A 15,029-nucleotide genomic window follows, 5' to 3' on the forward strand; every position below is an offset into this window, starting at 1 on the left:
GTCATGTCTATTAGTTGATTTGTTACCATTGGGGAATAAACTTAAGCTGGAGAAGATAGATGATGTGAAGAAACTTTTAAATAAACTGGGAATAAGTGATGGGCATACTGCAAATAATAACACTTTTCATAAAATGTTATTACATTTTATAAAAACTGTTTTCTTGTTTAGAAAGTAATTGATTCTAAATAGGTACTGTACTGTGACAGAACAATTACAATGATTTTTATTAATAATTTTATATAATAATTAGGTTTTTATTTTCTTTCTTTTGGAATTAGTATATTTTTTAAACACTGTTTTTATTACCTTCAGTCATATGAACAAGGTTCGTATGATTTTCATTTTTGTTTTGTATCTTATTTTGTATATTCTCTTTTGTTTTTCTATATTAAAAGTTTTTTGACCATGTATTTGTTATTTTTTATTACATTATCCATTTAAATGCTGCAATTTTGTTTCAAAGTGGTTTAAGTCCATGATTTGAAAACCAAAACTACCATTTCCCTCATTTCCCTTGCCTCAGGATTTTTTCCACTGCTAAACCTATATTCAGAATATAAAAATAAAGTGCTGTACCAATAATTAAGTTTTTATCTTAACATTTAAAGCAATTATTTAAAATTTGCATTTTCTGGAGATATGTCATTTTGGAAATAAGCTTTTCATATACTGGGTGATTTGTAATTAAAGTACACCCTGTACAACACTGTTTAGAGATATACAGGGTGAGTCATAAGTCTCCATACAAATGGTGAAAGTGGTGACTAATGTTTATTTTATTCATACAAATGGTATGATATGATGCCAACAGAATAATGTCAATCCATTCTTCCTTTGTTAGTGACATTTCTTTTCAATTGGTTCACCTTCCTGAAAATGAAAAAGAAATTAGTCACCGCTTTCACCATTTGTATGGAGACTTATGACTCATCCTGTATTTAGCAGTCCAAGTGCACCAATTTTGGTATAGTGGCTGTTCAGGAAATGTGGACGATATTTTCATTAAAAAAAATTAGTACCAAAACTCACTGCTACTATTAGACCAAATTATGTAATGACTAATAACGTATACATCGTGATTCAATTAATAAAAGTATATCAGAAAGCATTTATTGACTTTAATGAAGGAAATAAATACTGAAAAGTTTATGCTTAGTATAATCATGTTATATCATAGTAGTTAAACTAATGAATTTCTTTATTAACTGGAAAATTAGTAATGAATGCTGAAGTTTCTGTTCTGTTTGTTACAGTTCTTAATAATCAAGTGATAGAGCCACATTAACTATCATTTGATTATTAGTATAACTCAAGTTTGGATATATATATATATACATACATAGATATATATATATACATACATACATACAGTTCTTAATCTTTGTTTTTCTAAAACAGTTTTATTTGTTTTGTTAAATTTTTCAGAAGTTTCTCCAGTTGTCTTTTAAAGTAGTAACCAGTTAATCTTGTCTTTTGAATGGTGTTCTTTCTCTAGCACTTGATATTTAATGATCTAGTTCATCCAGATTTTGATATTGTAAATTTTAACTCTGTAAAACTTTAATTTCAGGATTAAAAGTGTAGATTCTGTCTGTTCCAACGTAAATAGTATGTACTGGATTGTTGTTTGTTGATAAAGATATGAATTATCAAAGTACTGCTACAGTATGGCTAACTCAACATTTTCAAAACATTCAAATATGTTTTGGCCTCCATAGCTTTGTCCAAATGAATTGCTTAACCAGGATTAAATATGGAAAAATAATACCAAATTAATATTCTGTTTCCATGAAACCTAATTATTATGATAAAATAATAGTGTATCAAGAATTGTACTAATTCCAAAGTACTTGCATCTTTAGTTTGGTATCAAAGAATAGTGTATTTTATATCAGATTTGATAGTAACTGCATGTCCATTAATGTTTAGTTCACATGGTTCAATACACATTATACAGTAATGTTGTCATCTTTTTCAATTTTGTCTGAGAATAAATATAATAATAATTGTCATATAAAATTTGTCGTTAACTTGAATCAACATAGTGTTTTCTAATTTAAATTTTTTATAAAAAATTATTTAATATCTTAAAAGATTAATGAAATTTAGAAATATTTATTACTATAATTATGAATTAGATTAAATGATAATGTTGTTTGTTATTTAAAATTTAATATTCTTTAATAAATTTTATTTTTATAAACTATATTTTAGGCTCTTAATTCTTTGTGTGATGCTGGTACCATGTTAGCTCGGAATTTGCTTCAGACTGTACGTGATGTGCCATCATATCGAGATGTTGCTACTCAGTTTTTAGGTGCTTGGGAGGATGTGAGCAAAGCTACAGCTGGAGCAAGTGCAGATGTAAAAACAAAAACTTTAATAATGTTACAAGATGTTTTAAATAATTTAGAAGGTGAAGGTGATCATTTAACTACTGAAACTACAGCATTAGCAGAGAGCATTAAAGTGAGTTACATTTTATGATAGTAAATAACTTCAATCTTATTGTGATGATCTATTGAAATCTTGTGTAATTATTTAAATATAAATAGAATATTTAAATAACAATCAAGCTATTTCACATATTATTTATTACTGTCAAAAAAGTATGAATTTAAACAAGTTTAATTACAAGATGAATATTTTCAGATAGAGACTATATACATTTGACTGGATATAAATTAATTTGTTTAATTGTCATTAGATATATGTAAATAAATTTTTGTAATATTGGTAAAAACTGTGAAATGTATTTCTTAACTTAAAACATTGAGATATCTTGACAAGACTGTCTTGTTTATAAAATCATGCTGCCGTCAACAGGTACACACCTTAGAGGTATGAAGGAATACATGTCAGTAGTTGCAATCAATAGTACAATTTGGTACAGAGTATTAGGTGCCCAAATCATGTGCACATTAAAAAAAATCAGACTTATAGGTACTCAGGGGACTGAGAAACGAGTCAAAATAAAATATAAAATGACAACACTCTATAAACAGGCACTAGTGCAAGATTTGCGCGTGTGTTGTTCATTTGGAAGTTGGAAATGCGAACGTTGCAAAATCGAATTTTGACAAATGCATGCATGGGGAAGTTCAAAATGTGAATGTTGTGAAATCGAATTTTGACAAACGAATCTTTGAAAAACCCATTTACCTGTCCCGTGTTATTCCCGACATATCTCTGCTTGTGATGTGCTGACCTTGACTAGTTCACCTGAGATATCTCATTTGAGTATTGGAACATTTTTGAAAATAGATGGCACTAATCGTTATAATTTTATATTATAAAACTAACTTCCAAAATATAATTTTTTTGTTTTTATATTTACTAATATTTTTATTTTGTTTGTGCAAACTAAAAAAATAATTTTGGACAATACAATAGCCACAATTATTTTTTTCAAAAATGGGAAATTTTCATTAGGTATCAACAAAAATTCAGCCTGGGACGATATGTAACAAAAGAGAAATTTCGACATTGAATAGGTTAATTTCACTGAAAATGCCTTGTGATCATGACCATGGCTGAGGCCAGCAAAGTTTGAACAATTGTGCTCAAAACCAGTGATACTAAAGATTGGAGAATGACAATGAGACCTGCCATGAACGTCAAAGTGATCCCACTTACTGTAGCCAAGACCAGGCCCGTGACAACGCAACCTGTCATAACCATGGTGGTTACGACACCCACTGTAATCTATGCCAGGACCCCAAGTACTGGTGTCAACTTTTCCTCATTGGAGTACTCATTTTTCTCTTTTCTTGGAAAACAGTGTGCAGTCGAGCTTTGAGTCTCTGAGACATAGTCTTGTCCCAAAAATGGCTTTGACATTTTAATTGTTTTAATTATAAAAATGTTTAAATAATTAAGTTGACATATTTTTCTCTGAAAACTCGTTAGTTTGATTTATAAAAATGAAATCAGCCACATGTATATATTACTAGATTTAAAAGTTCCTAGAATTTCTTTATTATACAGGAATCATTAGTATTACCATTATTTAAATTAAATGTTCTTTAAAATAGCTTTATTGTACAGTCATATTTGCTGGCATTCTTAAAACTTTAGAAAGCAGATCCCTCTTTTTGTTTTTTTATGAGAATATACAGAATTCTCTAGTGATGTCATATTTTGCTTTGCTAGGTAGTGCTAGATATAAACTAATGGTTTTAATCTGATAATATAAAAACTGCATATCACTCCTTATTAATTAAAGATTGATGTATGGGCACATTGTTATGAAGAAGCTATAATAGCCACTATAGTGTTCATCATACACACATAAACACGAAAACAATTGTTACAGAAACATTTATGCTTTTCATAAACTGTGATTTCTTCATTGCTATGTCACTGTAAGCTTGCTGAAATATGTTTAATGTCTTTGATGATGAGTTTTGAAGCAGAACATAAAATCTGATATTTGCACATTCTTTTAGAATGGTCCAGTGAAATCACTGCTGGCAATTCATACACACTAATTCCTGGTAATATGTGGATTCTCAATTGCTCAACTAATCATTACATTTGAAAAGTTGCAATGTTGATAATTGAGTCATTTGACTTATATGTAGTCTTATCACTCCAAACATCTTGTTTGAAAATTGTGCCCTCTGCACATTTTGCTAGGTACACATAAAATTCAACTTTCCATGATGACCATCATCATTGAGGATATGGACTAATGTTGAAATAAAATGCTTCACTTCAAAATGCAATGAACATTTAGTTTTGAAATTCCTCTCTCACAAACCATTTGTTTAATAGATTTCCTTGGATGCTGTGGTAAGTTTCCAGCAACTTGTTTTCTTTTGTGGGGATTATGGACATTTGTATTCATCTGGAACATTTCTATCTGCTTCAAATTTATCTCTAATTTGAGCAATGGTGAGTCATATTGGTGGATAACAAACTTTTTTTTAAACTGTCCTTGAAGTTTACTTAAATTCTGACACTTCCAGTAGCACTTTAGAAGAGTTTCTTTCTCAAAGCTTAGTTTCATTTCAGCCATTATTTCAAACAGTTATAGGATCAATGTGGGTAAATATGAGGCACTTCTTTCAAAACTTTTGTAATGGAATTTGTTAGGATTAGTATTTTACAAAGAGAAATATACAACAAGGTCTAATAGAGAGTGTTAAAATCTAATGGAGTATTCATTTTTTCTGTATGTATGAGAAATGTTGGGCAAAAGATTTTTTTTTCCTGTCTCATATTTTACTTTCAAAAGGTAAAATATGAGATACCGGGAAATGAAAAATGAGACCATTAAATCACCATAAGGACTTGCCTATGCCAACAGGGATGTTAATAATGAGTTACTACAGGTTAAATGCAAGACATTTTTGTATAAAATATTGCTCCATGATATTTAGAAGTAAGTAGATAAGATTATATATTCATCAGTTTTGAAAAGTGTCTCATATTTATCCACATTGACCCTACTTTTTAATTTTTCTCTGATAATTGTTTGGCATCTTTATTATTTCATTCAAAACTCACACCTATAAGAACAAAGAAATATTTTTACTATGATACAGCACAACTGAAGTAAAAAAGTTTCATGGAAATTAATTTAATGAGTGGTGAATAAAATCTTTTTTATCTCATTTAGAAATGCACAAAACTCAGACAAATGATATATGCAATAAAAACAACTAGCAGCTGAAAGTTGTGTTTATATACTACATACAAATTTCTAATTAAATATCCATGTCTTTTGCAGACATGTACAGAGCTAAAGTTAGTTGAACTCACAGAAAAGTTTTTGCATCTATTTTTGTAGTGTTTCTTAAAAATTAAAAAGACTCAATGAAATCATAATCATTTTCATTCAGAAAAGTTATATGTTAAAAAGCACTAAATAAACTTTATTTTGTATTAGTACTGGACAGATCAGACATAGATTAAGTCAAATTTCACAACTGTCTCATATTTTCCCATTTTTCGGACTCTCATATTTACCCACATTGATCCTACTTCAAATGAACAAAAATTTATTGAGTTAACAACCATAAAAGTTTGTATACATTCTTTTGGGGCATTCTTTATTTAGAATTATTATTTTTATGTGAAAAATCTTTATATTTCAATGCAATATTATCATAATTGGATGATTATAATTGTTGTTAACTTATTAACTAATTATTTAATTCATCAGTATTCTTTTTCTGCCCTTCTCCCATTTTATCTTTAAAACAGTTATTGTACAATTGATGTAACAAATGTTATTTATTTAACTACTGTAAGTGCAAGAAAATAAAGATTAAAGTAATTAATATTTAATATTTAAAGCATTTTTTTAAGACTGATAATGACAACTGAAAATGCTTGCATATTATCTGTTATATGTTGGAGCTAATAGTATGACATGACAACTTAAAAATAGCTATTTTCCTAAAGATAATGAATTATAACCAAAACTGTAATTACAATATGCCATGTTTTATAAAAGTATTTGAATTGTATGTTTTGGAGCATGATAATTTTGATAACATTAGCATTAAACAAATGATGGTAATATCTATGATTACAATAAGCAGATATATCTATACTTTTTATTAAAGTCTGGATATCAAATATTGTTTGAATGTCATCTTTTAATGTTATAAAGATCTTTCATTGAGTAGTTTTTCCATTAAGAAGAATTAATTATAAATTACAGCTATAGTAGAGGAGATATTTTACTTGAAAGCTGGTGTTCATTGGAAAAAAAGAAAGCAAAAAATGATTAAAATAATAATAAAGATTACTATTTCATCCAAGTTAAATATCTTTAAAAGTGATCTTCAAGTGGATCATGTTATAAATAAGAGAGAGAGAAATATTTCATGTAGTATGATTGGTTGTTTTAATTAAAGATCAAAATAATAGTAATTTTAAATAATATATATAAGTACTTTTTAACACATTTTATATATATAAGTACTTCAAAAATAAATACTATTGAATATTGTTTTTTTTTTCATAATACTAATTTCTGAATTATAATAGCTTGTAAATTTGAGAATAGTAAATAATATAACTTAAACAATTTTTGATAGGTCAATAAATCTTTGATCAAAAGCTTATTAAATTATTCTAAATCATAATTATTAATTACTAAAGATATTAAAAGATAATTATCATATAATAGATTAAAATTTCTGATTTTGGGAAACTTATCTTGAAAAGGAGAGATTTCTGGAAATACTATAGAAGTTATATTATGTTGTTATCTAGTCAAGAGAAGTTTAGTTGGCAAGATTTTGAAATGGATATTCAGAGTAGCAGTTTAAATCTATTTTTTAATGCTTGCTTTTACCTTCTTTGACTATAGTTTTAAATTAATGTCTGAAGATAAGTGAATTCTCTGTATTTTCTTTGTAAATCATTTGTTGTTAAAATTAAAAATTATTTTTATATTTTATTAACATTCAAAATATTAATATATTTTTATTAATATTCATTGATAACTCAAAATAAAAAAAATTATTAAAATATTTTTATGTATTTATAGGTTATTGGTATATGCTTGTTTTCATACATTGAGCTTCAGGCTCAATTTTCTTTCTCTGCCTGGAAATCATTATCTAAACTTTCAAAGAATCTCACTCTTGATAATTTTGGAGTCAGTTTAGATAGGACTACAGAACACAAGTCAACTGGTGATCTGAATGGAAATTCCAAATTTTCTGATTTAATTACAACAATAAAGAAACATTTTGCTCACTTGATGAAATTTGGAAATTTCAGAACAACTGACATACCTGATATTTCTCATAGCCAATTTTATGTTGATTTCTTAGATCAAGAAACAGCAGCTTCATTAGCATCATCTGAATCATTAAATCATCAGGGAAAAATTGTGGGTAGTGCTGGTTCACCTCCCACAACTTGGTTGCCTGCCAATAATTTTAGACCTTTAGGAAATAGTCCTGTTTCAGCTACAGGTTTACAAATGCAGCATTCACATAAAGGTTAGTAAAATTCTTAATATTTTATACAATTTAATAATTAAAGAGAAATTACTGATGATTTTTTTCTGTAGTGATTACAACTTTTTAATTTAATGTATGAGTTAATTCATTTAATTATTTTCTACAGTGTTAAAGAAATTGGAAGTATTTTGGGATTTATAAAAATGAAAGCAATTTAAAATTTAGTGTAAAATTTACTAATTTGCATGATTATAAATATCATTTTTAAAATTATTACTAAATAAGTTATTTAATAGTCCATGAAAGTTTATCAGCATTGGTAACATACATGTCACTACAGTTTGAGTATTCGATTTAATAATTAAATTTTGAATGGCCCAAAGAAAGTATATGCGGAGCAGTATTTAAATCTACGACCCTTATTTGCTGAATAAGTATATAATCAACACAGTAGATTCTTACTAATTCAGCCATCAATTATCTAGCATATCCTCTAGTATGATTACCTGTGTGTTTCTGTTTAAAATACAGCACACGGTCAGCATCCCTATGTAAAAATGTCATGTCACACATACTATTGTTTTTGATTTAATTTCTGTGTACAGTGTTGCATGTCAGCATGCCATACTGTTTACTGCTTACCTCCTCCAAAAAGAATCAATACCAAAAGGCAACAGGTCATGTCATTCATTGCCTTTGGTAAGTGTTAGGATTATACACACACAGTAATCTTGCACTCTTGCTAATCTCACAAGGAATGTCTGTATTAACTACTGTTTACTTAATCTACTGTATTTAAAAAAAAAGGAAAAATTTTTTCATGGAGAAAAATTAATAAATTTTATTTATTTATATTTGAGAAATGTTTTAATGGAAATTACTGGATAGCCAATGTAGTGAAGGCATCAACCTATTGTTCTGGAGATCCAGAATCATATCTGAGTTTCCCAAGTATTTTTCATTTGCAGTCTATTCTGGATATGTCTATTCTTCATCACCTGATCATTCTATTGTGAGTCTGGCCCAAGCAATAATGGACATTGATTATGTCTGCAGGACAGAGTGAATTAAATGCTTTAATTAATAAAATTCATCATTAATTTTTAATTTTTATTTATCTATTAATTTTTTCATTAAAGCAAGTTGTTATTTTTTATTTTGTTTGGAGTTATAGTTTAGTGTCACTATTTGTTATCTGAACATGTTAGACTAGATCATCGTGAATTTAGACTGACATAACTGTGGCATTAGAAATTAACAACTCCAGTTTCAGTATGAAATTTGTGAATTTTATTTTTAATAATTGTTGATTTTTCAAAGATTTTTTTTATTAGATTCCTTTAAATATAGAATGTCTATTATAAAAGGTGTTTAAAAAGTAATATCCACCTAACTTAGTTCCACTTTAATATATTTTATTCACAGTAATTTTTAAAGTACATTTTTAATGTATTTGTGGTTTTTCTTTAGAAAGGATGTTGAAAATGACCTTCATTAGCATTTAAGCATGCATTTATTTATTTTTTAATCTTAATGTCAAGCATTTTTTAAAAAATTCTTTCCTTGTTATGCTTTCAGTGTAAGCTGTTATTGTAGCTTAAGAGTTCTTGAATGTGAGTTATCATCATGCATATTTTGCAGTTTTCCAAAAATAAAAGTTAAATCATGGGACCTAGGAAGTCACAAGATTTTAGCTTACACAATCATTAAAAGTTTTTCATGAGAGTCATTGATTGTCAAGCACTGTGTGTTATGGTGTCATGTTGCTGAAACTATGCATTGTTTATTTTGTACTCATTTAGTTCATCAATGAACAGGTTCAGAATATCACTGAAGTAATAAGTGTTTATGGTGTCATAAAAGAAAATGGGGCAAATTATTTTTTTTGCTGATATTGTCATCTGTAAGACAATTTTTTGCTTAAAAAGAAGGATTTAAACTGGATTTGCTGCTGTTCTGAGAATTTATGTAGCCTGACAGATGGATTCATGCTTTATCAGTAAAAAATGTCAAGAATGTTTTCAGTGTGGTCTTTGAAAAATTATTGAAACCAACAGCAGTAATGTCTGCACTTTTGATGATCTGTTTGCTTTGATTCTTGTACTGCAGTAACTTTATAGGGTAAAGTTTAAGTTTTTTCTGTACCATTGCATGTGTATTGCAACTCTAAAGTGATGCTGTTGTGCCTACTTCTGAACTGATTTTGAAGGACTACATCATTGAATCACTAATGTCAAAAAATTTATCTGCACTGAGTACAGACAGCCTTCTATTACATTGAATGTTTTGAACTGAGATTTTTTTGATTAATGCATGCATTGAATATTGATTTAGAACTTATATGTCAAGAAAATTATAGGAAAATTGTTCTCTAACATCTTCCTATACCATGCTCCTCAATAGACAAAATCATATTTGATACATTCCAGGTTATAATTGAAATGAAATTGACCATCAGTACTACTAACCATTAAATTCAAAATTGTCTATCCCATAATTTCTGTATATCCCATCAAATAATTGCTATATATATTAAAGATATTAAAGTGTCAGTAGATATATAATTACTGTTTGAAAACCATGTACACTAATAATTGATCTGTACATTTACTAATTAATTTTATTATATATTGCCTCATAGAAAATGCCACACTATAAAAGATTTTATGACAGCATTATGCAAATTTCAGGGTATATTCAGACAAACAAGTTATACAAATTGATGCAGTTTCAGGCTAATCACATAATCTGGGAGCATGATAAACAGGGAAAACCAGTCTGTAAAACTAACATTGGAGTTGTTGTCAAGCCCAAGGAAACTGTTTTGTGTCATTGTTCTTCATGTCTGGATAAAATGAATGAAGATGCTGTCAAGAGCCATTTCATCAAATGGACAAGTTTACTAAAGGTTTCATCATAGATCTACATACAGCCAAGTGGTTTATGCATTGTATTTTAACACAGACTACAGGATGCCATAACTGTGGGTCAGATTTGGAGATGATGGCCAGTAGAAAGAAATGTGCATCATCATAATGGAACTGGAGTACTGAGACAAACATTGCAATGCATAGGCTGATGCATCCAGCACCATGTAATAAGAGCTCTACAATCCACAGCTGAAAATATTGTACAATTTATGAATAAATTTGGTTGCTCCAGTATCATCAATGACAGTTTCTTATGGATTGGCTAAAGCAGGTTTGGAGTCAAGCCATCTCTTGTGAAGACTGCCTTTCACATCATTGTCATGAGTGCTTGCAGTAGTGTCATTCCAGAGCTATCTGTCATTATGAATGGGATAGTGGGCTGTTCAGCAACAAACTAAGATTGTCTTAGCAGTGATGATTACCAAGCAAGAATCTGGAGGCAACATGGCAATCAGGCTGACCTTTCTGTTATTTTGAAGTGCCACACAATTTGTCACATTTTGAGTCATAGTTTAGGGTATCATCAGCATCAACAGCCAGTCATCTCTGGTATATATCAGGGACACACAGATGACATGAACCTGCTCAATTAGGGTATTGAGGTGCTGCAACTTGTTGTACTATCATATCTTCAGAATATACCCAATACCATTTTTCAGCAGAATAATGTGTGGTCACACACAATGAACATCAGTAGGCATACTTTTCAAGATGCCCAGGTGATTCCTTGGCCAGCTTGATCATTGCTCTCCAATTGAGAATCTGTGGGATACAATTGGATGTTGAATAAATGCTCTTTCACAGCCTTGTAATGAACTGTGGACTAAAGTCAGTATCAAATGGTCAACATCACCCCCAAGATAGTATTCAAGCACTCATTGAATCAATGCCATATTATTTTAATAAATGTATCACCAAATATGGTTGCCTCACTGTTTACTAATGATCCTCTGTATTGGGCCACAGGAGATGTTTAATTATTTGAAATTAAAATTGATTGTTCTAAACTTGCTTCTCTATTTGTCTGAGTTTCATCTCATTTTGAACATTTTTTCATAATGTGGCATTTTCTCTATGAGGCAGTATATAAACGTAGAACTAAAATTAAGAGCATACTGACAAAAATAAGATTCATAATGGACAAAATTGCATCAACTCACAATACATCTTGCATGCTGCTGTTGGAGACCAAGATTTGTTTTTAGTTAAAATTTAATTTAAAAAAGTTTAATAGACATCAAATTTTACAATTTATAATTTTCTAATTAATTACATTTTATTAATAATGTAATTGAGTGTTCAATAATCAGTGTGTTGCTGTTTTTTGTTTAACTGCACAACACTGGGATGTAAATAAAAATTACGACTCACCAACCAATTAATCAGTGTGAATAACGTTTAAGTGACAAACGTTTTTGTTACCCCTTCTGGGTACTTCTTTATTTCCAAATGTCAACAGCCAACCTATTTGAATTAAGAATTGACCTGAAGTGCCCAGAAGAGGTAACGAAAATGTTCGTCACTTAAACGTTATTCACACCAGTCAATTGGTTGCTCAGTCGTATGTTTTATAGCTTTGTTTGAATTTGTAATTTTTACACATTAGGTAATTATTGTTAGCATTGCTACAGAATTGATTGAGCATTAGATAATTGTGATGATTTTAAGAACAACTCGTTAAAAATTTCAAAATTCACATTTTATTTCTGTTTAATTTCATGTGAAGATAATAGATTAGCTAGATCTATATATAACTCCTGGCAACTCAGACTTTGAATAAGTTGGAGAAATTTTTTGAAGAATTGTACAATAATTTAAAATTTTTTGACAATAGAAAAATTATAATTATAACAAAATTATAGTTAATGATATCCAAAAGTCAAAGTTATTACCGTAGGCAGTAAATTACTAAAGACTGTGTATTATACTGTCATGAAATTTTTGAGCTTATTCCCTAATAATAAATTCAACAGTACATACTAAGTAATCTCAGTAAAACTTCTATATAGAGCTGATCGTAATAAAATTACTGTTTTCTCTATGATGCAGAAAGGATCTTCAGAGAAAACAACACACTAATTCAACTTGGACAATCTTCACACTTATTAGACTTGTGCTTTACTGTGTAAAATCACTTGAAAATTAATGAAATAAGAATAAAACTCTTGAAACATTTATTGAATGATTGTAAAAGAACTATTTAAACAAAAATAATTTGGTAGTTATTAAATATATATTTTATATAATAATAAAATTATCTTGATAAATGAAAAAAAGTATATATTCCATACACAGTTTTTTTTTTACAAAATTTGTTTTTGTACCTAAATCTTGTACATTTTATTTTGAGATATTTAAAGTTTGGTTAGCTCTTATGCTGCTGAGTCCTAAATGTGAACGACAGTTTCCATAAATGATATTTAAGTTTTGAGCTTGTTTGATTATCATTCCAAAGTTAATGAAACAGTAGAAATTGGAGTTGTTCAGTTTAAGAATTATTTATAGAAAAATTAAATAGTACATTTGAAAGAAGATATTACCAGAAAAAGCCAAAATCTCAAAAAAGTTAAGTATTTTAGATACTGCAACATATAAAAGTTTGAGAACTTTGATTTAAATTGCCCAATTTTGAAACCATGCAAATTAAAAAAATATTAAACAGTTCTAAAAATCTCGTGTTCAACACTTCTAAAGTTCTAAAAATGTTTTGTTAGAAAAATAATTGTTAACATTATGCATTATTATTGTATCAGACAAAAAACTCGCACAAGTAAACTGGAACTATATACTAAACACAACAATTAACATTAACCGCTAATTCCAGTACTGAATGAACAAAAATTTTAATTCTGGAACGTTTTTGGCTTTGTAAAAGAAAACAATTCATTTACATCACACTAATTTTTACAACGATATAATAATAATTTATGCATAGCGATATTTTAAAACAATTATTTTTATGTTGTAAATATAACGATTTTTATATCGTATGGTATATCGTTTAAGTATTTTAAAAATTTGGAACACAGCTGTATTCGACAGTTAGAAGTTTTCAAATGATAGAACTGTTTTTTTGTGTGTTTCATCCTGAAGAGGGTCTCTAAAAGACAGCCAAAAATGTTCAAGCATTAAAATTTTTGTTCATTCAGTGCTGGGATTAGCAGTTAGGTGTTAATTGTTGTGTTTATTATTATTGTAGTTATTACATATAAATATTACTAAGTTAAAATTATACACTTTAAAATTAGAAATTTTTTAATTTTTAAATATTATTGTGTAGTTTAACATTTTAATTTAAATCATAATAATTAAAATAATCATAACTTTTGAAACAAAATAAATGCTAAAATAGTTTATTGACATTTTGCAGAAAGTACGCAAAAAGAATTAGGAGATACTGCTGAATTAGAAGAAGTTATAAATTTATTATCATATAAACCAGGAGAGCAGGTCTCTAACAAAACCTTATTACCTCCAGAGAGTGCCTTTGTGGGAGATATGTTTGGAAACCTTCCACCATCTCAACCCTGGCCTGGAGCCAGATTTAATCCTGCTGGTCAGACTTCATCTTCATTATTCTCATCATTATCTGCATATGATGGAAAGAGAACTTGGCCTAGAGTTGGGTGTGGTAGCAGTAGTGGAGTAACTTTCGGTTATGATAACTGGGTATGGGGACATTTTGATCCCCAATTTGGACAAGATTTAGATTGCCACCAAGTTAATCAACAACCTGTGTCTAATCAGAAATCTAGTCATGATGTGGTTAATAACGGAAATAGAGCAGCTGGTTGGGATAATAATGTAGCAAGGTATTTCATATTTTTAAAACTTTTTTTATGGCATTCTTTTTATTTTAACATTTTGTTAATTATTAATTTTTTTTAACTTTATGAAATTAAAATAATAAAATAAAAATATACTCTGTTATAAAATATACAGAGTTATATTTTATAATTCTATTTATATGATATATTCTTAACATATTTATCCTTTTAATAAAACTCTATTTTGTAATCTCTCATAAAAATTTTATATATCAGTTTTAATATATGTTGGATAATGACAAAAAAGATACATACAAGTGTCTCCCTACTTTCAGACCTTTCAGACTTAAAAACAATTTGTTTGTGTATCTAAAATTTAAATTTCATGCAAATTCTGAAGT

The 15,029-nt window shown here is 28.5% G+C and overlaps 1 protein-coding gene across 1 annotated transcript in view; it reads left to right on the forward strand.

The window, feature by feature from the left end:
• The window catches only part of LOC111641134, a gene marked incomplete at its 3' end in the record, with an annotated part of 42,476 nt that extends 27,781 nt beyond the window's left edge, over nucleotides 1-14,695 (forward strand). The window contains exons 4-6 of the mRNA XM_023387255.1: nucleotides 2,218-2,472; nucleotides 7,511-7,970; nucleotides 14,232-14,695. Of these exons, the coding sequence (XP_023243023.1) occupies nucleotides 2,218-2,472; nucleotides 7,511-7,970; nucleotides 14,232-14,695 (1,179 nt within the window). The remainder of the gene's footprint in view (nucleotides 1-2,217; nucleotides 2,473-7,510; nucleotides 7,971-14,231) is intronic.
• Nucleotides 14,696-15,029: the final 334 nt, after the last annotated feature.

This window comes from Centruroides sculpturatus, unplaced genomic scaffold (genome assembly GCF_000671375.1).
Source record: "Centruroides sculpturatus isolate CEXI.00-Female unplaced genomic scaffold, Cexi_2.0 scaffold1489, whole genome shotgun sequence".
NCBI lineage: Eukaryota > Metazoa > Arthropoda > Arachnida > Scorpiones > Buthidae > Centruroides > Centruroides sculpturatus.